This window comes from Nymphaea colorata, chromosome 13 (assembly GCF_008831285.2).
Source record: "Nymphaea colorata isolate Beijing-Zhang1983 chromosome 13, ASM883128v2, whole genome shotgun sequence".
Classification (NCBI taxonomy): Eukaryota; Viridiplantae; Streptophyta; class Magnoliopsida; order Nymphaeales; family Nymphaeaceae; genus Nymphaea; species Nymphaea colorata.
The window spans coordinates 15,081,240-15,107,428 of record NC_045150.1 but is presented as its reverse complement, the minus strand read 5'-3'; the positions used below and the strand labels follow the sequence as shown (position 1 = coordinate 15,107,428).

The following is a 26,189-nucleotide window of genomic DNA, read 5'->3' as shown; positions in this document are numbered from 1 at the left end:
GATATCTATAAAAACCAGATATTTGGTAAGATTCGGTGAGAAAAATCTTAACTACTGTCTGCATCCGATTGCCAATGGGATGTGAAATTTCTTACTGGATCCAATTGCTTGACTGGAAACACTGACATCCCTTTGTCGACAGAATCGGTTCGCATGGACCCGGGTCCACTAGTGCACCCTTTATATAAAGTTGGGGAGGGAGTGCTTGAGCGAGGGAGGGAGAGAGATGGCGGGAAATGGGGAGTCTGCCATGGAAGTGGAGGAACCCGAGCCTCAGCCGAAGTCCGCCGCACCGATGGAGAAGGGCAAGGCCGTGGTCGTGCCCGCCGGCCTTCCTCTGCACAAGGACACGCCTTGGGTGGAGAAGTACCGTCCCCAATCTCTCGCTGATGTTGCTGCCCATCGCGACATCGTCGACACTAGTAAGGGCTCTTATTCTCTTATTCCCTTTGTACTTCTTCTTCTTCTTCGTCTTTTCCCTCCTGGGCTATTGGAGTGATGTTTGTGGTCGGGTGTCTTTGTGGTGCTTCGGGGGGGAAGTCGATCGGCTGACGAGCGAGAACAAGCTTCCCCACCTGCTACTCTACGGGCCGCCGGGGACAGGTAAAACCTCTACAATCCTTGCCGTTGCTCGAAAGATCTACGGTTCCCAGTACCAGAACATGATTCTTGAGCTCAACGCGTCCGACGATAGAGGGATTGACGTTGTCCGCCAGCAGATTCAGGACTTTGCTAGCACTCAGAGCTTCAGTTTCAGGTGAATCCTCTCTCTCTCCATTTGTAGGTGTGCATTTAGATATCATAGTATCCTTGTTAGTGCATTCCTGGACGACAGTTTGCTTGCTTTGGCCGAGCGGTCATTGGGCATGCTCTGTATCCTTTTAGTTTCCGAAAATTAGTAGGAATGCATTGAAAATGTTTGGTATAATGTAAGTGTCCATGCTGGAGCTGCTGCAGACGTGATTCTCCCTGTCTTTGATGCCTTTTGTATGCATTTAGATACCATAGTGTCCTTGTTAGCGCATTCTTTTGGGAGGACAGGTTGCTTGCTTTGCCCGAGCCGGCATTGGCGATGCTCTGTATCTTTTTAGTTTTCGAAGTAGAAGGAAGGTATTGAAAATGTTCGGTATAATGAAAGTCTCCACCGAAAGTCACCATGCTAAAGCTGCTGCAGACGTGCTTCTCCTTGTGTTTGTTGCCACCCCAGACGGAGTTCTAAGTTAGGGTCTGAAATACTTGAAACATAGTGCGCACTTTTTCGTCAAATTATACAAGATTCTAGTTTGCATCTAAAGTCGATTATGCATTAGTCTGTGCACGTTATTCTTGATTTCTGGTTTAGAAAACGAAATGTTGTTTTTTTTTTTCCGTTCACTCTTGAGTAGTCTTGATATTATGGAGCATTCTGATTTTTTCTATTGAACAACGGATGAGATCTAGAGTTGATCATGAAAAAGTACTCTTGCCAAACTTTGGTTGGAACCAGAGCCCTTTCTTGCGGTGTCAAAACTTTGAAGCGATTAACTGCGAGCCTTAAGCCCGTTGGCCTTTCTCTACCTTGTTGTCTACACGATTGATCACGTAACCCAAAATTAGTATGATAAAACTGTCCACGCATATGGTGGTTTCCTTAGTTTCATGATAGACGCTCGGCTACCTGGAGTCTTAGCTTAGATTTGATCAACTTAATTCCTTGCAGCTTTCAGCTGCAACCTCAGCCATGTTTATGCTTTACTGTTGCTCTTAGTTTATTTTTGTTCAATCTGCAGGAACTGTGATGTTAGGCTTTTTTTATAGTCTTTAACTGTTAGTTTCATGATTTGTCTGTTTCACCTTATCTTGTTTTTGTTCGTTCTCACACTTTCTCTCTAGATTTTCCTTTTTTTAATTTAATGAGGAAATCATTTGCTCTTTGTTGATGATATTTGGACATAACCTGAAGTATCTGGCTCAGGCCATGTTTTTGATAATCATTCATTCAGATGGATTAGAGTGTGTTGCACAAACGTTTTATATTATAGAACAGTTGTGTTATGTAATGTAATTATTAGAAAATGATAAGATGCATTCCTAAAATTACTTTCATGGGTATAACTATATCATATTGGATGTAACTTAAGACACACCTCTATACCCAATTTTATGGTTGAATACGAGGTATGTCTTGCATTACCTCTTCGAAACATAAAAAGTAATGCAAAAGATTTCCTTTCTTTTAACTTTTACCTAAATTTCTTATGCCTTAAATATTAAGCTCATTATAAAAGGATTTTTTGTGCATTTAATGTAAATTTCCTTTCACAGTTTTTTCAAGAGCCTATATTCATCCTCCAGAATTTAAAAACTCAAGTTGTATGGCTATTATTTTTTTTAAAGACTCCAGAAAGAGTCATACACAGTAAAACTTATTTTATTTTGATGCACATCTAAGTATTGACTATTGAGAGTAATTTTCCTGGTCAATTTTAGATACTGCATGTAGAAATACGAACAAGGAGAGGAAGAGGAACAACGATCACGATGTAACGTGGAAAACCCTCAACACGAGGGAGAAAAAACCACGAATGAGGAGGAGTCGGTGCCCACTAGCAGCCAGGCTCTCTCTCTTTAGATTATCATTAACTCATAAGGATTAGGGTTACATGACTTAAGTAGTGCCCAACACGGGCGACAAGATGGGTCGGGTATGGATCCGGACCTGAAACATACGATCTATCAACACTCCCCCTCAAGTTGGGCATACATATCAAACATGCCCAACTTGGATACATTCCTCTCAAATGAAGCTGAAGGAAGAGCTTTCGTCAGAACATCAGCAGTTTGGTCTTCAGACTTCATGTAAGGTAAGATCAACTCTTTCGCATCAATTCTTTCCCGAATGAAGTGACGATCAATTTCAACATGCTTTGTTCTGTGGTGAAGAACAGGATTGTTGGCTAAGTTGATTGCAGACTTGTTATCACAATACATCTTCATAGGTCCTTCAATCTTTATTCCAATGTCAGTCACCAATATCTTCAACCATAGTAATTCTGACACTCCCATAGCAACTGCCCTATATTCTGCCTCTGCACTAGATCTAGAGCAAACATCCTGTCTCTTGCTTCTCCATACAACAAGGTTTCCTCCCAAGTAGACACAGTACCCTGTAGTAGATCGTCTGGTATCACCACAACCTGCCCAATCCGCATCAGAATAGCCCTCGATTTCCACAGTCTCTTGTTTCACATACAGGAGTCCCTTGCCAGGATTTTTCTTCAGGTAGCATAGTACTCTGTCCACAACCTTTAGATGTGCATCGGTTGGTGCATGCATGAATTGACTCAAAACATTCACCGCAAAGGTGATATCAGGTCTCGTGAGGGTAAGATAAATCAACTTCCCAACCAGATGTTGATATCTTCCCTTGTCTTCTTCACAGAGAGGCTCTCCATCTCTAAGACTCAACTTGTGCCCAGTGTCAAATGGGGTAGGAGTAGGTCTACATCCCAATACTACATCCCAATTTACCAGTTTCTTCCAGCAGATGTAATGTGTATTTCCTTTGGTTTAATACAAGGCCAGTGCTAGACCTAGCAACCTCCATACCAAGAAAATACCTTAGCTTCCTCCATACCAAGAAAATACCTTAGCTTGTCAAGATCTTTGAGATCGAATTCTGTAGCCAGTAACCCTTTTAGCTTGATAATCTCCTCCTCATCATCTCCTGTGACAATCATGTCATCTACGTAGACCAGCAGGAAAGTAACCCTGCTCTCTTTCTTCTTCACAAACAGAGTGTGATCTCCATTTCCTTGTTTGTATCCATGACGTATCATCACTCTTCTCAGTCGTTCGAACCACGCTCTGGGCGATTGCTTAAGGCCATATAAGGCCTTTTTTAGCTTACAACATTTTTCTGGTTCTTCATATCCTGCAGGCATGTGCATATATACTTCTTCTTCGAGGTCACCATTGAGGAATGCATTCTTAACATCTAGTTGATACATCTTCCACTCCTTCATCACAGCTAGGGATATAACCACTCTCACTGTCTTCATTTTCGCAACAGGAGCAAAGGTTTCCAGTAATCAATTCCATATTTCTGGCTAAATCCCTTGGCCACAAGTCGAGTTTTATATCTTTCAACACTCCCATCTGGTTTGTACTTGATGGTATACACCCATTTGGATCCAACTAAGTGAGCGGCTTCAGGAATCTTCACTTCCCATGTCATATTTCTTCTCAGGGCATCTATTTCTTCTTTCATTGCATCAGCCCACTTGGAGTCACTTTGAGCTTCAGCAACAGTCCTGGGGATCACAGCCAAAGAAAGAGTAGAAACAAAACACTTGTAATCTTTTTCAAGTTTGGAATAAGATACAAAATTACCAATGGGGTGTTGAGTACATGACCTGACACCCTTTCTCAGGACAATGGAAAGATTTTCATTATTCTTTTCAACCTCGTCATGAGTCTCCACAGTCTCCACGGTAGGATTTGGTTCATCCAGGGAAGAAGTAGCATTGGGATTGAAAGTAGATCTAGCATCACAAGGCATCATCTTTGTCCGAGTACCTCGTCTAGAGTAGAACTGTCCAAACAACCGAGGGCCTTCCTTCTTAATGCTAGTGTCACACCTTTCCTCCTTCTCAGGCACATCAACAGCAGTAAGCGATTCTGCTTTCTTGTAGTCCAAAAAATCTGTAAACTGAAGTTCCTGTTTCTGAGAATACTCTTCCCTGCCCACAGACTGCTCCCCCTGAAGAGGATTCTCACCAAAGTAAGAGGCATGTTCCAAGAAGGTAACATCCCTCGTAACATAAACTCGACCAGTAATAGGATCAATACATTTGTATCCTTTTTGCGTAGGAGAGTATCCAACAAAGACACCTTTGATAGACCTAGGATCAAGTTTCTTGACATTTGGACTGTGATCATGGATAAAACATACACAACCAAAAACACGAGGAGGAAGTAGGAATGGTGGACGACTGCCAGGAAGTAACGAGTGGGGAGTCCTACCATTCAAAACACGACTGGGCATGCGGTTAATAAGATAGGCACTAGTAAGAACTGCATCACCCCAATAGTGTTTAGGAAGATTTCTCTGAAACAAAAGAGCCCTGGTGACATTAAGAATTTGACGATTTTTCCTTTCAGCTACTCCATTTTGAGGGGGGGTGTAACTACAAGATGTCTCATGAACAATCCCCCTTTGTCTAAGAAACTCCTCAACAGACTGACACATGTATTCACGGGCATTATCGGACCGGAAAGTTTTAACATTCGCACCATATTGGGTATGCACAAGAAGAATGAATGTCTCGATGATACGAGGAACCTCACTGCGGTCTTTTAACAGGTACACAAATGTAGCACGAGAGAAATCATCAATGAAAGTGATAAAATATTGAAAACCTTGACGGGTATGAATTCCCAAAGGTCCCCATATATCAGAGTGAATCAGGGAAAAAGCTTTATTAACACAACTAGTAGAAAGAGGGTATGAAGCCCTCACATGTTAGGCAAACTGACAAACATCACAAGAAATGGAAGACAAATCAAAGGAGGAACACAAGTCTGGAAACAAATGTTTCAAAATCCCAAAAGGTAAATGTCCAAAACGTTCATGCCAGTACATAAAGGACTGAAGACAATCTTCTCTTCTCTTATCTGCAAGAGAAACACGTTCCCTTCCCGAGGACAACATATACTCATGAAACAATTTTGGATTACCTGTCATGTGATGAGTAGCACCACTATCGACAATCCATTCCCCCACAGAAGAGTTACCTTTATCGCCAATAACTGCAAGAGCATGATTAGTTTTAGTTTCCTCTGATATCTCGATCTTGTTGACATCGATCCTGCTCAAATAAGCCCTTAGTTCACGAAGCTGATCAGCCGAAATAGAGAGTTTTTCCCCACTGGATTTGGGCGCCTCAGGCACAGGTGTCTTCCCACTAGAAGACCTTCCTCTATTTTCTTTCTTGTCTGGATGGAGATCCCAACAGTAATCGACGGTGTGACCCGTCTTCTTGCAGTGTGTGCATCGGCGAGGGGGTCTAGCCAAGCCTCCAGGTCCACGGCTCACAAGGGCTGATCTCTCATGAGAGAGACCAGGATCCCTCTGGCTTTCATTGATGACCAGCCTTCTCTGTTCTTCTGCTTCAACAACCGAGTATACATCTTCAATACTAGACACCTCTCCAGAATTCAGAATCTGGCTCCGAACACCTTCAAACTCATCATTTAAGCCAGCTAGAAAGAGGAACACTCTGTTTTCCCATACCTGGGCAATGTGAAGTGCCTGATCTTGGGGACAGTGCCATGGAATATCAGAGTGATAGTCAAGTTCTTCTCACTTGGCTTTCAACGCCCCATAGTATTCTGCAACAGAAGAGGTCCCTTGGCGGAGGTTATAAACAGTTTTCATTACTTGATAAGTGCGAATGGTCGTCTTCTTCTGGCCATACATTTGCTCAAGGACCACTCACATGTCCCGTGCAGTCTTCTTCCGAAGGATAAGAGGCTGAATCTCAGCGGAGACAGAGTTGACAATCCACGTTTTTACTTGATTGTCCTCAAGGAACCAAGTGGGCCACACACCACTTGTTCTTGCTGGTTCAGGGTTGCTCCTGTCGATATAGGCCATCCGACCACGGCCAGCAATCCCCATAGTCATAGCCGGCGACCACGAGAAATAGTTCTCCTTTGTGAGGCGAAAAGTAATAACCTGCACAGGAACGTTCTCGGGTCTCACAGTTCCGATTTCAGTTTGACTGACCATCGACGAGGAAGAAGAGGCTGCTATAATGACAGACTCACACAACGAAGAGAGCAACAAGGGCAGGGAGCAACTGCAGCGTGGAAGACGGCGGTGTCGGCAGAAGGGCGGAGCGTGAGGCGCTTGGCGGCAGCGGGAGCAGAAAAATGGCGGCGGGAGCAGAGAGCAGCGCAGAAGCCCTTGGCGACGCAAGAGCAGAGGGCGGCGCTTGGAGGCGCTCGCCGAGCACAGGAGGACAGACGACGGGAGGGCGGACGGTGGCAGACGGCGGACGTCTTGGCGTCGGACAGCGGCGATGAGCAGTGACTCCGTCGGACGATAAACAGTGCAGGGCGCCTCCTCCAACATGTTAATGCCGGAACTTCACGGCTCTGATACCATGTAAAAATACGAACAAGGAGAGGAAGAGGAACAACAATCATGATGTAACGTAGAAAACCCTCAACACGAGGGTGCTAGTGGGCAGCCAGACTCTCTCTCTCCTTAGATTATGGGGTTACATGACTTAAGTAGTGTCCAACACGGGCTACAAGACGGGTCGGGTATGGATCCGGACCCGAAACATACGATCTATCAACACTGCAAATGAAGGTGGCATGTTTTATGTAGCACATTCTTGTTATTTTGTTAGGTTTAAGCAAGTTATGTTTTTCCATTGGGAGAATTTTTTCCATTTTTTTAATTCTTTCCATTACATATGTATCTAACTTTGGATGCAATTTTGATGGATTATGTTCCATGTTTTACAACACTGGATTAGACAGCCGGACCTTGGAATTTTTTGGTGTTTGCAGTTGGATTTTATTGTACCCTTGTATCCTTCCAATTGTCTTTTAACTTGTAAGTAATGAGTTATCAGCCTGACCATGTCTCTACCTAACTGCTACATTTTGGGTTATAGCACTAAGTATATTCTATCTCGTTTTGCATATTTTTCATGTGATAACTCATGTTCTCACTAACGACACATTTTCTTCTCTAGTTCAAAATCCTCTGTGAAGCTGGTACTCTTAGACGAGGCTGATGCTATGACAAAGGATGCACAATTTGCACTGCGAAGAGGTAAAACTTGTTCATGTTCTTGCCTTTATGCTCTCTTTAATTATCATGCTAACAGCTTCCTTGTTACTTCTGTTGTCTGTAGTGATTGAGAAGTACACAAAAAGCACTAGATTTGCTCTTATCTGTAATCATGTTAACAAGATTATCCCAGCATTACAATCCCGGTGTACACGGTTTCGTTTTGCTCCTCTTAATGCTGCTCATATTACAGAACGTGTACAGTTCATTATAAAAGCGGAGGGGTAGGTAATTTCTCAATTGAATAACTGCCATAGATCTTCCTAACAGAACTTTTCTCTGTTCTAGTAAGAAATACTTTACATACCATTTGCACTGTTCCTTCTGAAATTGATAATGCCAAAAGCTGCAGCCTCCAGTAGTTTTCTTGTTTAGCAAGAATTATACAGGGAACAATGTTATCCACCTCATTTATTTGCCTTTCGTGTTTGTATGTGTGATTTTCTAATTTTTTCTTAGTGGCTTCTGATTGTTGGGCAGGATTGATGTAACAGATAGTGGCTTGGCTGCGATTGTGAGGTTGAGCAACGGTGATATGAGAAAGGCTTTGAACATTTTACAGGTTCTAATATCTTTCTAGATCATGTTCTTTCAACTTCTTTTGCTTACGAGAATAACAGGAAAGTGGTTTGAACTGTTCGCATGTTCTTTCTGAGAGCACTTCATTGGAAAACTTGGCCATTTTATCACTGACTGCATGGTGATACTGTTTCGCTGCATATATGAACTCATCGTAGTAATAATATCAGTCTGGTAGAATGGGACATCACCAGTTTGGTTCCTTCTTGATGCCTCGTGATCCTTATGTAGACCGAGCTTGTCCTGCCAATGTTTTTGAGCCAATAATCAGATAAGGACTATAGATTCTTCTAGCTTATCTTCCTTTTGGCTGGCGAGTTAGCTTAGCTTGAAGTTGTAAGCCGAGATGATTCAACTGACACCAGAGAGAAGCTAATTATTTAGGTTTGTATATTGGATGAGAAAGAACCTTGATAAAATTAAAGTCAAAGCCATCTGAATCAGGATCTAAAACAAGTGATTGATATACTGTGAAGGAGAATTAAGGTCATATTCATACCAAATTGCATCCTCCCTTATGGAAATCCATTTTGTGAGATAACTAGGAGGCAGAGAATATCACATGATATGGGATCGTGCCATTGCATTTACTTCTATTATTGCAAGTGTTGTTGTGTGTTCATTATTCCCCGCTGGTAAGCTGGTGCATCCTTGTGTTTGTTCTAAATTCTAATGGTTAATCTGCTTTTCTTGTAGTCCACGCACATGGCTTCTCCGCGTATTACTGAGGATGCTGTTTACTTGTGTACTGGGAATCCAATGCCTAAAGACATTGAGCAGATTTGCTTTTGGCTTCTAAATGAAGCATTTGCAGCCTCTTTTAGACGTATCCTCACATTTTAATTTTTTTTTTCTTTGACTTTCCTCTATACATGTAAAATTTGTAACTTTTATTATATATGACAAATTTTATTAGTTGTATTCTTAGCTTTTCTCTAGGTATATCTGAACTTAAAACCAAGAAAGGCTTGGCATTGATAGATATTGTGAGAGAGGTGACCGTGTAAGTAAAATTCATCGGAAAATTTATCAGTTAGCAGTGCCATGATTTGCATCTTTCCTTTTCGTTGCTTCAATTTTGTTCCTTTGTTTTCCTCCCCTTGTCCACAGGTTTATTTTTAAGATAAAAATGCCATCAGATGTACGAGTACAATTGATCAATGATCTAGCAGATATCGAGTATGTATTATCTGCCATTTTTTTCCTTTTGATTTGTCTTTGATGGCTGAGTCATGTCCTTAATTTTGTGGGTCTGAGTTGTTTATGATGAGAATGACATGCATCTCGACTTTCATTTGAAACTCATATGTTTTATACTTATTTAGACTCTTAAAGTAAGGTGGTTGGAAATTAATGAATTCTCATATGTGCCTGGAGATTCATGGGTAGGTTTTATTTCTTCTAGTGATTTCACTTGTACATTGAGAATGAGGTACCACCATGAAACTGAACCACAGTGATTGGATTGAGACCAGGATCCAGCCAGTAGGGCCTTTCTATGGACTTTTCTTGGTTGATGGCTCTTGGTGGACTGCTCAAAGTGGCCAAGTGATGGCATTTTGATGCAGCTAGAACCTGCATCCCTTGTAAAAATGTGAGAAAAAGCAGTTTAAAATGTGCCTATTTTCCAGCTTCTGAACATGGTGTGACTAGACTAGAGGCTGGACAGGGTTATGCAGTTTTGTCTCATTATTTTAGCAATTTGGTTGTAGAATAAGAAATTCTAGTTATTTAGTGAAAATTACGTCTATTTTCTGTGGTGGCTGATTTAGAGACATATGGACAATGTTGTAAAAGGTATATCATAACGCTTATTAGTCAAGCCAACATATACGCAATATCGGTCAGGCCGACCTATACGGTGTGTCGTAATGTAATGAAAATGTAGCATAGCGTATCATAAAATTAATTCTTTAATTCAAAAAATAGAGAAAAATTCAATAAAAAGAAAAAAAGTGTTCCATATAAAAATCTCATCTCACATAAAGAACATTCATGATTCATAATCATTCATAAGCCATGATAATAGATCAACAACACATTCAGAAATGAGAAATCCTAGATTCAAAATAACATAATAAACATCTATCACAAGTTTAAAACGTTTTAGATTATATAACAAGTTCACAACATATAAATTGTTCACTGTCAAGTGCCAAATATCATGTTTATCATCAATCAACGATAATCTTCATCATCTTCATATTCATCCTCGTTTTCTTCATTAATTGTTTCAATGCCTTCAAATGGAAGATTTTCACCAACATATGGTCGATTTTTTAGAAAACTAGTAAAACCTCCCCCTTCCGTGGCTCTTAGAGATGTTTAAGAAGCCGAAGGCAGGACCTATTTTAAAAAGAAGCACGAAAGAATGGGTCTCGCCCCTTTTTTCATTTTGTCCATGTGAGATAGGGGCCATATCACCCTAGCGTATGATACAGGCTCCATGTCGCACGATACGGGTATGCCTATGATACACACGTGTATCGCAGGCATCTCGCATAGGTTTCTCGAACCTATGCATGATTTGGGCCCATGTCATGCGATACAAATAACACTGCATATGGGATTGGTGTACAGAAGGAGGCAGAGGATACTGATGGATCAGTGTAATAATTTCTTCAAGTGCTTGTCATTGCATGGTGGGGAAGTCAAAGCATTTCTTGGATTGGATCTCCTTTGTTCAGTTTCTCCAATTTGTAATTTTGTAGATATTCTTGTGTACCACTTCATCTGTTTTCTGGTGATATCTTATGCCTTGGAAAAATATAAGTAAATTGAGGTATTTTTCCACTAGCTTCTTATATGTTTGTAAAAAAGCCCTGATGTGGTGATGCTGCAGACAAGGGAAAGACTAATATTAAGACATTAAGATGGGAAGGTGAGTTTTGTTTGTAATGAACTTCCTCGCTTGTCGGTGTGCAACGAGTGGGGTTGAAATCTTTAGAGAGGGATGGCACAAGCAGCTGAGACAGGGATAGATAGAGAGGGAGAGAGAGAGAAGTACGGCATACATCTTTCTTATAGATACAGATATAGGTACATAAGGTACAACCTCCACACTCTAAAAGCTGGGGCATAGGAAACTTCTCTTGACAAGATGGCAAAATATTTGCCATTCGGTGTTGGCTCATTTATTACTTTATACTTAGTTTGTGAAGGAAAAGTTTATTCTTATACACTTTTGCTTGATTTGTGATGGAAAATTTAATGATTTGATGCAGATATAGGTTGAGTTTTGGATGCAATGATAAGCTGCAGCTTGGTTCCCTTATCAGTTCTTTTACACATGCAAGAAGTGCAATGGTTGCAGCTGCAAAATAGAAGTCACTTTGGGTATCGTGCAAGGTTTAAATGCTGCCTTTTGTTTAAGTTCTTCTTATGTAGCTTTTATCAATTCTAAGATGAAGCTCAGGCTATTCTGAGGGGCATATGCTTCAGTGGAGTAAAGGGAACATGAAGCAAGCAGATCACTCCTGCTTAGATTCCAAAAATCTATTCGCTCCTTAAATGGTAGATGACTTCCCAAAGCTGCGTTTGAGTTTAGATGTTTTTTTTTATCTGCAATGTGAATCGTTGTATACGGTTTCCGTGTAAATCCTTTGTTCCCTAATTTTTGCTAGTTAAACCTTGTTTGTCATAGTTTTTCCCCATTTTGTCTTTTTTTTTTTGTTACTCCTGTAAATGGTCTCGTATTGCCGTTTTTTTTCTAAATCACAGTATTGAATTGTCTGCCTCTGCCTGAAAACAGCTGATACAAAACCCATCCAATTGACAGCCTGCATGCGCATTGTTTTTTTTTTTTTTTGTTACTCCTGTAAATGGTCTCGTATTGCCCTTTTTTTCTAATTCACAGTATTGAATTGTCTGCTTCTGCCTGAAAACAACTGATACAAAACCCATCCAATTGACAGCCCGCATACGCAGCATTTGGAGATTTTGTAAATCTTGGGTTTGGTGCGTTCCCATTTTTCTTAAACGATGTGCACGCCGATTGAGCAAGCTGTACCGAAAGCTCGTCTTCCTTGAGGGTCTGAAACCTATTCTCCGTTTCGTCGATGTTTCGACTGGTTTGCTGAGTTCGAGTCCTTCTCTTCGACATCTTAACCGATGCTCCATTCACTTTCCTTTTGAATCATTCTCTTCACTATGTCACATGATGACGAGAAAGTGGCTCGTTGAGCCACAGGAGGCGCAGTACCGCACCTTCGACTCAATCCCGATGGCCTAGGCAACTCTTCGCACCTCCGCCACTTCGAACTCAACTTCGCTGATTGAGATGAAACCTAGCGGTCGTTGCATATCCCAGTCTCTCCGCCCCGCCAGTGAAATGATCCACATCTACAGGTCTTCCCAATGATGGAAGCTAAAGATCGAGAAGGCACGAACTCCACATTTCAAATGAAAGAGGTCTGGGAGACAAACCCAGATCCTTAAGCTAGTCACCTTTAGTTCATTTGTAGGCTGCCGCCACCATATTTCCATGCGCCTGGTTGAAGGATGAATTTCCCATTGATAAAAGTCCAATATCCTTGTAGAGCTCCACATTTTGCTCAAAGCTTCAAAAATGTAAGTAATCCAAACGATCTCGACCAGCATCTCTCGCTAACGCGGCAATTGCATGATACTGGAAGGGATTAAACATGGCTTGAGAAGCAGACTGGAGGATGACCAACCTTCTCTTACCATTAACGATTTTGGCTTCCAACAGAGGGAAGTTATGAGTTGGGTCAGCGATCTTCGCCACCCAACTTCTGATGCTTGCCATCCCATCCAAGTTTCTAAAGACCTTACCAAGAAGAGGGCTGGTATTTGTCTCTTCCGTCCACAGTGATCTGGAGTTCTCTCGCATATACACTGGGGGATCTCTCTGCATCCACCCTAATTCATCTTGAACGTCCGCTTCAATCTCCATTGCCCCCCTTCCCCAACAACGGGCGATGCTCGCATTGCCCACCTCCAAAACTCTAACTCTCGAGACCAGAGATTTTCTCTCCTCGCCAATGAAGGTAATAGCTACGTCTTTGAATTACATGCAAACCACAATCTTCCATGAGAAAAACAAAACACTGGTTGCTTCACCAGAACATTGTCAAGCAAGCAATTGCTACCTGCAATCAAGTCTATTGGAAACGCTAGACATTCTTACGACATCCTTGTTAAGGACATATGCTTTTCTTGTCATGTGGACATGACGGTGTTGGAGATTGTTCTTATCTTTCTCTTGGTATAAAACGGAAAAGCCCAAAAGGATTGTCCAAGAATTTCTCTTCCAACGGGTGATGTTTCTTAGTGCAGCTAGGATTATGCATGCCTGTTATCGGACTGGTTCTTAGGAACTTTGTGTTAAAGGGAAAAATCAGCTTCTGGTACGATAATTGGGCTGGAGTTTGTTTAGCAAACATTCTCACGGCCGAGGAATTCATATGGTGTGAGAAGTGGCTGAGGTTATCCATTAAATAAATTTTGGACTGAGACTTAATTTTGAGACCTAAATTCAATCACATTCTTCAGCGTGTGGGGACAGAGACCTTATATTTCTACCTCGCCTGACAAAGTCAGATTCATGAGCGAAGCAACAAAAGAGTTGGACACCCCTTTCTTATGGGAGTACATTTGTTCTAAACGGCCTCAACAGAATGGGGGAATACATTTCGCTTGGGCGCCTTAATCCTAGAGCTCAGTGGTTCACTTACCTGGCAGTCAATGGACTTTTCCCACTCTTGATAGATAGGAAAAAAGAGGATAGATAGGAAAAAAGAGGGATCGCGCTTGCAAGTCGATGATATATTTGCCACCAAGACAGAAATCGTAGACCACCTGTTTTTCAAATGCAATCTGGCTGAGCAGATAGGGCAGTGGGCTATGGCCAGGATTCAAGAGGACACAGTTACCTCAGCAAGGTTTAGTACAAGAATTGAACAAAGAGGTTTTGCACCAGTTTCAAACGAGGATGGCTTACCCGCAGTTGGAGATTATACTTCGGAACCATCATTTGGGGCATCTGGACTCCCGAAAAAGTTCATGATGGAAAGCGTGAATCGTTCGATCATGCAAGAAAACAGTGGACCATTAAGAATTGCAAGGACTGTTCGTTGGCTGCCTGCAGGAATGAAAGAGAAAGGAAATGCCTCGTTTTTGTCTTTCTAATTTCCTGCTTTATGATTAATTGAATATGTATTTCTTCTCCTAAACTGGAAGTTTGGAATTCTTTGATCTGCCTTATGAGATTGGTGATGAAAAAACAATGTTTTGTTTGAGACATTCTTTCGTATGATTTATGAGATTGTAAGAATGAATTATTAATTGCATGTTTTTTTATTATCATTTTTAATTTTTTTGAATATCCTAAAATTTTGAAAATTGCTGCTTACCTGTACCCATATCTCTGTGACATAGGCCATCTGCTTTGCTTTCTGATATCTGCTGACCAACCAAAACCACCACAGACGGGCTTATCGACGGCATGTTCAATTGGCTATCATCGTCGAGCTAAAAAGGAAAAGAACAGAAGCTGCTTGTATTTGCGCAAGTAACCATTTTAACAGCAGACAGATCGCTGGTCCATCTTTTTCCTTTTACATTTCATCCCATTTGCAGATGGTTCTTGTTTCTCTTTTTTCGGTCGATATAGATACGGTACTGATTTTTTGAGTTACGTGATCAATCTGGTGAAAATACTTCAGTTAAACCATGTAAAATGCGCCATCAGGCACATAGACAACTCTGTACAACGGTTCCAATCGTGTTAACAAATGCTGAGGCTGCATAGAAAAGGTCAACCCCTCACCGCCTTGCAAAGATGCATCCTATGGATTTTGTACATCAAACTAGACGCTTAACTAGCTTCTCAGAGAAGCTTCGACAGCACAACGTCAAAAAAAGTGATAATCACTCCCCAACAGCCATTCCTCCCGCCTCTTATTGTACATCAATTACAAATCCTAATAAAGAGCTAGGTAAATCCGTCCCGTCAACTTCTGGCAGATCCTCTTTCGCCAAAACAAATACAGCAGATCTCGGCCTTCATAGTTGCAGGAATGAAAAACCCCTTAATCTATGGAAACACCAACTTTGGACATGTACACTGCTGCCACTTCAGCAAACAGCATTTGCCGCTCTGCAGAACTGGACTTGAACAGAATCGAGCAAACTAAGTAAATGCAGACTAAGCCCCCAAATAGTTCAGGGGGATCACCAACCTCTGCCACTCACATAAACATCTATAAACTGTCGTTAGGTCTCTCCCGGTTAGACCATAGGATCTCAATTTCGAGCTTCCTCCCTGATGAACCATCACGATTGGCATCATGGTTTAGATTGAAAAAACCACTGAATATTCCTTCAGTTACTACCTTGTCTATCTGGATTGTCACCCTACCAAGAGTCGTCTGCAATCCAGTCACATTGATCAATCACACAACCAAAACGGTGTAAGCCATAAAAGAAAAGACAACTAAGACTGTTCATACCTTCCCAAATGTGCTCTTGCTTTTGCAAAGAATGTGGAGCTTCTGACCTTTCGGGGGCACATCAAATGCCCATTTAAATGCTTCTTCCCATTCAGGACAGGTACTATGATTTACCACCTAATAGTCAAAAAGAATATTTACTATCAGAACAATTTCTAATTTGATTACAATTTACACCCTAAACATCACGAAACCTACATGTTTAGATTAGCAATAACAGATGAAGATATTACACCAGGAACGATTACATGCTCTTACAGTGGGGGGAAAAGCAAAATGCTACAGTAGGAAAGGAAATGCAAAGAAAATGTAAACAAAAGCAATGTTGTTCCTGTTGGTCCCTAATGTGGGATGCGGGCCTTTGATGATGATAAAACCTTTCTTAGGTATACCTGGATATTACACCAGGAACGATTACATGCTCTTACAGTGGGGGGAAAAGCAAAATGCTACAGTAGGAAAGGAAATGCAAAGAAAATGTAAACAAAAGCAATGTTGTTCCTGTTGGTCCCTAATGTGGGATGCGGGCCTTTGATGATGATAAAACCTTTCTTAGGTATACCTGCAATGAGGGCCATAAGGTGGTCTCCATCTGATTAAGAATTATTGGAGGCATTTAACAGCCGTAGTTTACCTTTGTTTGACGTGGAGGACCATTTCCAATTGTCAATCGGCAAAAAGCATTTGTACTTCCCATGGTCAGCTTTAGGTTATTCCCACGTTTAATAGTGACAGTCAAACAACCAGGCAAGCAGTGCAGCAAGCTGTCCGCTCTATCATGAAAGCTCGGTGGACATGTTTTCATAAGCATCTGCAGTACAGGAATTGCTTCTGAGGCAATTATTGCTTGAGCTTTGGCGATATCTATTGGCATGGTTGACCACGATTGCTTTAACAAGCAGAGTGTGTCCAAGACACTCTCCTGGGCGGCTTCAGGTCCAGCTTTGAGGGCACCAATCAAGTGTGGTATACAAAGTGTAGCGGCTTCGGAAATATGGAGCTTAGAGAAGTTGGTGAATATCATATTTATAGCCCTCAGGATTTCTACATTGATAGTTTCTCTTGACAACAACTCCTTCCCCAAAGCAGCTGCAAGCAATATGACAGTAAGAACACCATCTTAGATTACAAAGCAAACTAGCAAAGTGTCAATGAGAAACACTGCACCAATGTTGTAAAAAGCGTATCGTAAGTCGCATCAGTCTGACTTTAAGATACACTGTATTGTAAAATATTGTAACGTATCGTAATCGTATCGTTTTTCTTTTAATAAATCAGAAAAAAATAGGAAAAAAATTCAAAAATTTCATAAAAAATCAGTAAAAATCAAGAATAATATGTTCTTCATAAAAAACACATAGATTCATAAATCATAAGGTCCATAAGTCTACGAGATACCACATCAAAAAACAAGTTTTAGATGTTATGTACTACACCACAAGATGATAATGAAATTGTGAAAATGTTCAATGTCAATACATATAAAAAAAAAGCACTCTCGAATCTCATTCATAATCTTCATCATATTCATTCTCATCCTCATCTCCATCTTCTTCTTCATTTTCATCTTCACGATTTAAAAAAACCTTTTTCCTTCCAACGGGAATCAGCCACTCACGCACAAATCCATGGTTTAATCGATGATTTTATTTTGAAAATCGATGATATAACAATGAAAATCGATGATGTCCCTCAAAGGCAGCACAATCTCCAGGTTAAAAATGAAGAAGGGTAGGGTTTTTTTAAAAAACAAAAAACACGAAAAAGGGGGATTCCAACCTCCCTTTTTTGAAATCAACCCGTATTGTACGATACGGGGCATATCACACCGTATCATAAGATACAGGCACGATACACCCCTATTTATGATACAGGGAGTGTATCGTATCGTATTTTGTAAAAGATACGACCCCGTATCGTACATACGACCCCGTATCGTACGTATCGTACAACACTGCACTGCACACATAGTTTGAGATGCATTATTCTGTAATATTTACATACTCCAATATCAAAAAGCCCAAACACCAAAAAATGGAACAAGACAACCTGCTACTAAGAACGGTTATTATAAATACATGTTCCCACTGCTTGGAATTACGGATTCTCCACACAGGCCATACTTATGCATGTATTGTGTGTGTGCATGTGTATGTCTCACATACACAGAGAGAGGGAGAGAAAGAGAGGGAGAGTCCACCAATGTTGGACATATTGATGATTTGACTTTTAATAGCAAAGTTCTGAATTCTTGCAGAAGGATAATCAAAACCCTGAAGCAGAGAACCAAAATATTTTCATCTTTCTGAAAGACAGGAAACTCCGTTGGAGAATAAAAAGCTTCCCTTTCTTGACAAAGAACTGATGATCTTGCTGTTAGAAACGTGATTTTCAAGGACACGATTTTCAGAAAACGATCTTTACCATTATGTGGGACAACAAAAGAAGCATTTTCATTATGGTCAACCATGACAATAAAGCATGCCACCGAAATAAGCCTACTAAATATATTGCCTAATTTTATACATTTTTCCAAAATGTTAACAACACAGATGCAAAATGTTGGAAGATATAATAAAAAAGTCACAAAATCAATACCTAGGTCAGATTTTATAAGCTAAGAAAGCCAAACTGTTAACGATAAAATGCTTATAAAATCTTATTTACACATTGGAATTTCATGATTTTTCTTTTGAACAAGCATTCTACATTTGGATTTATAAAAACCAGAAAAAAAAAATGGCTGAACCAGGAAGATAGCCAGAATATGGTCAACATGATCCATGGGATATATATGAAATATAATTAAAGTTTAAAAATAAAAACAGAGCTAAACTGAAACTGAAAGCATATGTTATGCAATAAACCATCAACATAACCAGAAAAAGAAAGGTAAAATTAATCAACAATAGTCAACTGCACCAGACACATTGTGCAATGTCCATAAAATATCAAGCATGTCAGAGAATTATGTCATGTCAATGTTAGATAGTGATGTTAAGTGAAATGTCCAAGAGCCGTAGGTTTAATATTAGTTTCATAAATAGGTACTCTAAGATTTGAAGGAAGAACCCAAGAAGGGCCATATAGACCAATTTTCTCACTCTCACGCAGATGGAACACAATCTGAAAGCTGGCCAACAGATTCACAGATCCTCACATAACCACTTCTCCATATTTAGCTATCCGTACAACAAGACAAACATGTCTATATGTCTATACATATTCATCCGTTCATCCATTCAAGATGAGATTATGTTCATCCTAAGTCCACTGATAAAAGTTAACTAAAATCTGGCAATCTATCACTGATGGAGCGGTGATCTCATGAAGAGCATGTTAAGAGTCAAGGTGTTTGTGTATTCTGAGTCTGGACCCAGATCCAATTCCTTGTTGTAGACTATTCATGTATTACAGAAAACCATAGTCCCACATATCATTTTTAGGTTTTAAACAGCGAGGTTTTTCTCGGGGATAATACGGCGAGCTTGAAAAAAATAGGAAAGAAAGGGAAAAGTTACTGTAAATTTTTTAAAAATTTAAAAATTTAAAAATTCCTAAAAATAGAGAAAAATAGAATAAATGAGAAACCAATAAGACAACATCAAAAAATAAGTAGACAAGCAACAAATAAAAATTAGAAAATGGAAACAAGTAGTCTGGCATTAAGAAATGTGAAAAAAAATGCCTAAAATGAAAAAAGGGGGAAAAACACAAAAAAAACATTTTTTTTCGTTTTGGCATTTTTTTTAAAAAAGGTTTTTTTGCCGCTTTTCTGATTGACCTATTTTTTGTGTTTTTAACGTATTTAAAAAAAACGCGTTTTTTGTGACTATGCCGCAAATACCCATTAAGCATAAGGTATTACACTAATTTTTTTGTTTAAGGGTACAACCCTATTACTAATACTAAACACCCTACCATCCACGTTATTGAACACGCAGTTTTGTAGCTCACATTCTCTTCCTTCTGTTTTCCTCTTGTTGAAGCATATTCTGCAGTTTCCTGATCATCAAGTTTTAAATAAAGTTATGATACGATAGCATTGATACAAGGCCTGTCCTATTGCAAAAGGTTTAACCTTTAACACAAGTATTTGGGTAGAATCATGATGAAATTTTCAGTATGATTGTGAAGATGGAACTATTCGACTTGTTCTATTACTGGTTGTTATCATGGCTGGCAGATAAATGAACTGGATGTCAAAAATACATTTCTTCATGAGAACTTAAAGGGGGAACTATGCAATGAACAGCCAACAGGATACTTAGAAGGGGTTTTACAATGGTGTTTTTGTCAATTACAAAGGACAATCTAGATCATAGTTTAAAAGTTTTCCATTGAAATTCGAAGTTACACAGTCACAATTGGGTTATTCTTTATTTATATTTTGGGGCCATGGAATAATTATACTTTCGTTAATAATGTTAATAATGTTTTTTATTACCTAAAATGATGAGGAACATATTCAAAAGACAAAAGACTTTTGAGCCACATATTCAAGATGAAAAATCTTGGGAGCCTGAGATACTTTCTTGGAGTTGAGGTGGATGAACAAAATGGTACTTTTTACTTTTACATAGCATAATACATTGGGTTATATGCATGATGATAAGCCACCTGCAACCCCGAGTGTTCTTAATCAGAAGTTGACTTAAGATGATGGAGAATTGGAGATGTGACCCTACAAAATATTGTAGTATAGTATGAATGCTCCAATGCCTTAATTTAGCTCGCAGTAATACTACAATTTCAGTTAATCAAGTTTCTCAGTTTACGCATGCCCCAAAACCAAGACATGGATGTAGTAAAAAGGAGTTTGTGGAACTTGAACGGTACTAGTGGAGATGGACTTTTATAAACTTAAGGAGATTCCAAATGTATGCTTCATGATCTTGCTGTCAACTTTGATGATGATTGGGTTGAGAATCCGGATGATAGGAAATTGGTATTGGGATATTGCATCTTCATTAGATCTAATCTTGTCTCTTAGAGCAATAGGAAGCAAAAGGTTGTGGCTAAATCTAGTATAGATGTAGAACGTAGAGCTAAGGCTACTGCTATTGCAGAAGTTGTTAGGATTAAACACTTACTGCATGAGCTTCAAGAACCAAGTTTTGAATATCTATTCATGGATGAGAACCAGAGTCCAGTTCAAATTTTACTCAAATCGTATTCATCACAGCAAGACTAAATAGATTGAGATTGACCAACACTTCATTAGGCAGAAAATTGAAGGCAAGGAGATTATATCTCGATTGATTCGTTCAAGTGATCAAGTTGCACATGTATTCACAAAAGGGCTTGTAAGATTTTCCAGAAATTTGTCTCTCTGGCCTGAAACAAGAGTGATTGAGTAGAGAAGGTAGAAGCTAATGGAAGAGAAGGTGCAGTTGGTGTGTAAAACCACACTGCAATCCTTAATCACTGTTATTAAGATAACCTAATCAGATTACAACAGTTTGTACAAAAATATGTAAAAAATTACAAGTATGCCACCACCTAGTATATTTGGGCGTGTGGATATAAAAGAATTGGATCGGGTCGTCTGGACAGACCCGATCATGGGCACGCAAACTTAACAACCCCCCTCAAGTTGTGCATGAGATTTGATCATGCATAACTTGTTCTTCAATTCCCAGAAGTGCTGTCCTGTGAGTCCTTTGGTGAAGAGGTCAGCTACTTGTTCACTGGTGGGTACATAAGTAGGCAAGATCTCGGCTTCTTCAACTTTCTGACGGATGAAGTGTTGATCAATCTCTATGTGTTTGGTGCGATTATGTAGAACGGAGTTGAAGGCAATTTTTATCGCACTTTGGTTGTCACATAGTAACGATGACTGAACAATAGGAAGGTTGAGTTCTCCAAGCAAATGGCGTAACCATGACGCTTCAGCTGTCCCAGCAGCCATTGCTCTATATTCTGCCTCAGTGCTAGGTCGAGCAACCGTGTGCTGCTTCTTACTGCTCCAACAAATGATATTAGAATAAAGAAAAAGACAGAAACCTGAAACTGATCGTCGATCATCGGGATCTCCTGCCCAGTCTGCGTCGGTATAGGTATAAATGCGATGTCCAAGCGTAACATTGTGTTACGATCCATATAGGGATCGTGGGGGGGCAGTAGTAGTTTATTTCTATTAAGTCTTGCTATTTCATGTTTTCAGTATGGATCTGATTTCAGTACGAGTCGGTCCAGTCCGGACCCGTTATTAATTGTACTTAAGCTTGAGATTTACCCTAATTAAGCATGCTTGTTGATTGCCTTTCTCTCTCTCGTTCCTTTCTCCCTTCTCCTTCCTCCCTCTCGACTTCTATTAGCCGACGGCTAACAAATGGTATCAGAGCCAGGCATGGCCGCGCCGCCGCCGCCGCCGACACTGCCGCCGGCGTCCGATGAGCAAGACGCAACCGTCTTCCACAACGCCGCCCTAGCAGCGGTGGAAGCGCATCGCGCCTGGATGGAAGAAACGATTATCGAAGTGAACCGCAGGCTATAGACCATGGAACGAGTGCAAGCCGAGGCTGAGGCTCGTCTCCACACCGCCATCGCAGCGGATTTTCGCGATTTGCTCTAGCAAACCCCCACCCTTGGCAGCACTCCGCTCGGCGACCCCTATTCCAGCAACCGCTCACCAGCCCATGCGGCCCTCACCAGCTCGCCGACACTCACGGCGCTAGGCTCCCCCCACGCGCCCAATACAAGCTTGTCGGGGCAGGATCAGCGTACGTCGCCGGTCAGCGCCATACCTTTTTTTCAACCGGCCATCGCGACTTTACCTCTACCGCAGCCTCCGATCAGTGCAGGCATCGCATTTGGGTCTTTTGGATCGACCGTGCCCACTCCCAACATGCTGCCCACCGTTATGTTGAACTCCGTTACCGACGGCACTAACAACGTGGCACTCTCGGGCCGCAGCAACAGTCGAACGGACACCCCTGCGGGATTCCTTCCGACCTCCTCTACCAGCTTTTATGGAGGTATTGATCCGGCGCGCCTCAAGCACGCCAAGATGGACTTTCCCCGATTCAGCGGAGAAGATTTACACAGCTGGATATTTAAAGTCGAGCAGTTCTTCGAGTGCCATGGGATCTTGGAGACGATGAAGGTGTCTTATGCTGCCATGAACTTCGAAGGGAAAGTCATTCGTTGGTACTGATGGCTGATTGATCAACACGGACGGCCAGATTGGAGGACCTTGATCTCAGCCATGGCGGCGGGTTTCGGACCTTCAATTTATGTTGATTACAATCAAGAACTCTCCAAAATACGTCAGACGGGGTCGATTGAAGACTACCAAGAGCGTTGCAAGAACTTAGCAATATGGTTCGAGGATGGCCAATAGAAGCTTTGATTGGTACCTTTGTTAGGGGACTCAAAAAGGAAATCCATATTGAGGTGCAAAGCATGCGACCCCTCAATTTGCATGACTGTTTTGCGATAGCCCGTGTGGTGGAGGAAAAACAGCAGCGATATCAGAGTCTCGGGAGAGGGGCAGCCGGTGTTCGTCCTCACGGGGCATCAACTACGAATTCGGAAATACAACCCGGCCTGGCGAACTTAACCAAACCAGCAAACCGCACTTTTATTCGCCGTCTGACCCCGAAACAAATAAGGAAAAAACAGCGTCAAAATATTTGCTTCCATTGTGATCAACCGTGGACACCGGGCCACGCATGTAGACGCTTTCATATGTACCTAGTTGAAGAAGAAGGGGAGGACGCCCCGACGGAGACTATTGGGGAACAGAGACAAGTTGAAGAAGAGTTTGCCCAGTCACCCAAAATATCTCTCCATACCCTATCGGGACATGAAGTGCCTCAATTGATGCGAGTTCAGGGCCGACTCCGCGGTCAGAAGGTCAGTGTACTTGTGGATACAGGGTCCACGCATAACTTCATCTGTGAGAAGTCCGCTAGAGCCCTAGGGTGCGAAGTCGACCAGCAGCCAGCTTTCTATGTGGTCGTGGGAGATGGAAGCACCTTAAAATGTAAGGGGCGGTGCACCGACGAGAAACTTGAGATACAGGGCCATGGGTTTTCGGTACAGTTGTATACACTAGCAATGGCCGGGGCAGACCTCGTTTTGGGCATCCACTGGTTGAAAGGGCTGGGCGAGGTCGTATGGGACTTCATTAACATGAGAATGCACTTTTCACAACCGGATGGGAAGCGCCTCACTCTGTCAGCTACTCCAAGACAGCTAGTTCAAGAGACCGCCACCTCCAAAATGTTGCAGGGAGCGGCTACTTCGTACGTGCTTCTCATGACCAGCGCCGAGGGGAAGGAGAGGTCAGAACCCGCCCTCACCAGTGCATGACTACCGGCCCTGTTGGAAGAATTTTCGGATGTGTTCAGCGTCCCTCATGGGTTGCCTCCTTCGCGCGCCTATGACCACCATATAGAGCTACATTCCGGGGCCGATGCAGTGAAAAGGAGACCATACAGGTATAGCCCGACCCAACGTGATACACTAACTCGATTGGTGCAAGAAATGTTGGAACATGGAATTATACAGCCCAGTCGCAGCCCGTTTGCGTCTCCTGCCCTCCTGGTGCGCAAGAAGGATGGAAACTGGCGGTTTTGTGTAGACTACCGCGCCTTGAATGCTCTAACAGTGAAAGATCGTTATCCCCTGCCCATCGTGGAAGATCTCCTTGATGAACTCAGAGGGGCAGCCCTATTTTCGAAGCTGGATCTTCGAGCTGGGTACCATCAGATATGGATCGCGCCACAAGATGTACCGAAGACAGCATTCTTAACCCCAGATGGACATTATGAGTTTCGAGTGATGCCGTTCGGCCTCACCAATGCTCCTGCGACGTTCCAGTCACTCATGAACGATATCTTCCGGCCATACCTGCACAGGTTCGTACTGGTCTTCTTTGATGACATCCTTGTATTTAGTGTAGACGAAGAGGCGCATTTAAATCATCTACGGGAGGTGCTCTCTATGTTGCGACAACACTCCCTTCACGCCAAACTCTCTAAGTGTTCATTCGGCATGAGTGAAGTCACATATCTCGGCCATGTGATTGGCAACGGTAGCGTGAAGATGGAAGAGGCTAAAGTCCTGGCAGTGCGTAATTGGGCCATTCCTCAGTCCGTTTGGGAACTACGCGGGTTCCTAGGACTGGCAGGATACTATCGTAAGTTCGTGCGCAACTTCGAGAGTATCGCAGCGCCCTTGACCTACCTCACAAAACGGGATCAGTTTCGATGGAATGACCAGGCCAAAGTGGCATTCGACCAACTCAAGGAGGCCATCACCACAGCACCAGTTCTACGGATGCCCGATTTCAACATGCAGTTTGAAGTGGAGACAGACGCATCTGACACAGGAGTGGGCGCAGTTTTGAGCCAAGATCGACATCCGATAGCATTCTTTAGTCGCGCCATGGGACCCACGTTCAGCAGCAAATCAGCCTACGAGCGCGAACTCATTGCTATGGTATTGGCGGTTCTTAGATGGCGGCATTATTTGTTGGGTACGAAATTTGTGATGCTCACAGATCATCATAGCTTGCGATACTGCCTACAACAGAAAACATTAGTACCGGCGGTGCAGCGTTGGGTGATGAAACTGCTCAACTTCGATTTTGAGATTAGGCATCGCAGCGGGAAAGAAAACCCGACAGCAGATGGTCTCTCTCGACAGGGGCAGGAGGGGTATGGCTGCTGGACGCTATCAGCCATTCAGTGCAACATTTGGACAGACATTCAGCAGGCCCATCAGTCAGCAGCGTCAGTTCAGAGAATACGAACTGACCTTCTACAGAATCCGACGAGACGGTATGGGTACGAGTGGCGCCCTCCTTACCTCTACTTCCGTAGCCGCGCATTTATCCCGCCCGAGACAAGCTTGCCAGGTATTTTAATCTCACATTATCATGACTCGAAGGACGCAGGCCATGAAGGAGTGGAAGGGACTTATCGGCGTTTAAGGACGGCGTTTTTCTGGCCGGGAATGAAGCGTGCTGTGCGGGATCATGTGCGACAATGTGATGTATGTCAACGCAATAAATATGAGACCACGCGACCTGCTGGCTTCTCACAGCCACTTCCTCTTCCTGACCAAATTTGGGAAGACATATCCATGGACTTCATAGAGGGATTACCCCGCTCTCAGGGAAAATTTGTTATATTGGTGGTAGTAGACAGGCTCTCCAAATATGCTCACTTTGTAGCACTCTCACACCCCTTTTCAGCCAAAACAGTAGCGCAGACCTTTCAAGAGCACGTGGGGAAGCTTCACGGTATGCCACGCTCCATTGTAAGTGACCGTGACTC

At 42.0% G+C, this 26,189-nt stretch overlaps 2 protein-coding genes across 3 annotated transcripts in view; one reads left to right on the top strand and one right to left on the bottom strand.

Annotated features, from left to right (window-relative positions):
- The first annotated feature begins 202 nt into the window (after positions 1-202).
- LOC116266825 (replication factor C subunit 3) lies at positions 203-12,232 on the top strand. The gene is made up of 9 exons (XM_031648227.2): positions 203-422; positions 541-757; positions 7,752-7,831; positions 7,914-8,073; positions 8,330-8,411; positions 9,125-9,254; positions 9,368-9,431; positions 9,539-9,607; positions 11,653-12,232. Exons 1-9 carry the CDS (start codon positions 227-229, stop codon positions 11,750-11,752), a joined length of 1,098 nt encoding a protein of 365 aa, XP_031504087.1. The 5' UTR covers positions 203-226; the 3' UTR covers positions 11,753-12,232.
- Positions 12,233-15,097: 2,865 nt separating this feature from the next.
- LOC116267047 (protein CELLULOSE SYNTHASE INTERACTIVE 3) overlaps positions 15,098-26,189 on the bottom strand; it is a 30,019-nt gene continuing 18,927 nt past the window's right edge. For both annotated transcript variants that reach the window (XM_031648595.2, XM_031648596.2), the window contains 3 exons: positions 16,535-16,989; positions 15,901-16,017; positions 15,098-15,819 (listed from right to left, as the gene is read on the bottom strand). In XM_031648595.2, the coding sequence (XP_031504455.1) occupies positions 15,652-15,819; positions 15,901-16,017; positions 16,535-16,989 (740 nt within the window). In that variant the 3' untranslated portion in view covers positions 15,098-15,651. The remainder of the gene's footprint in view (positions 15,820-15,900; positions 16,018-16,534; positions 16,990-26,189) is intronic.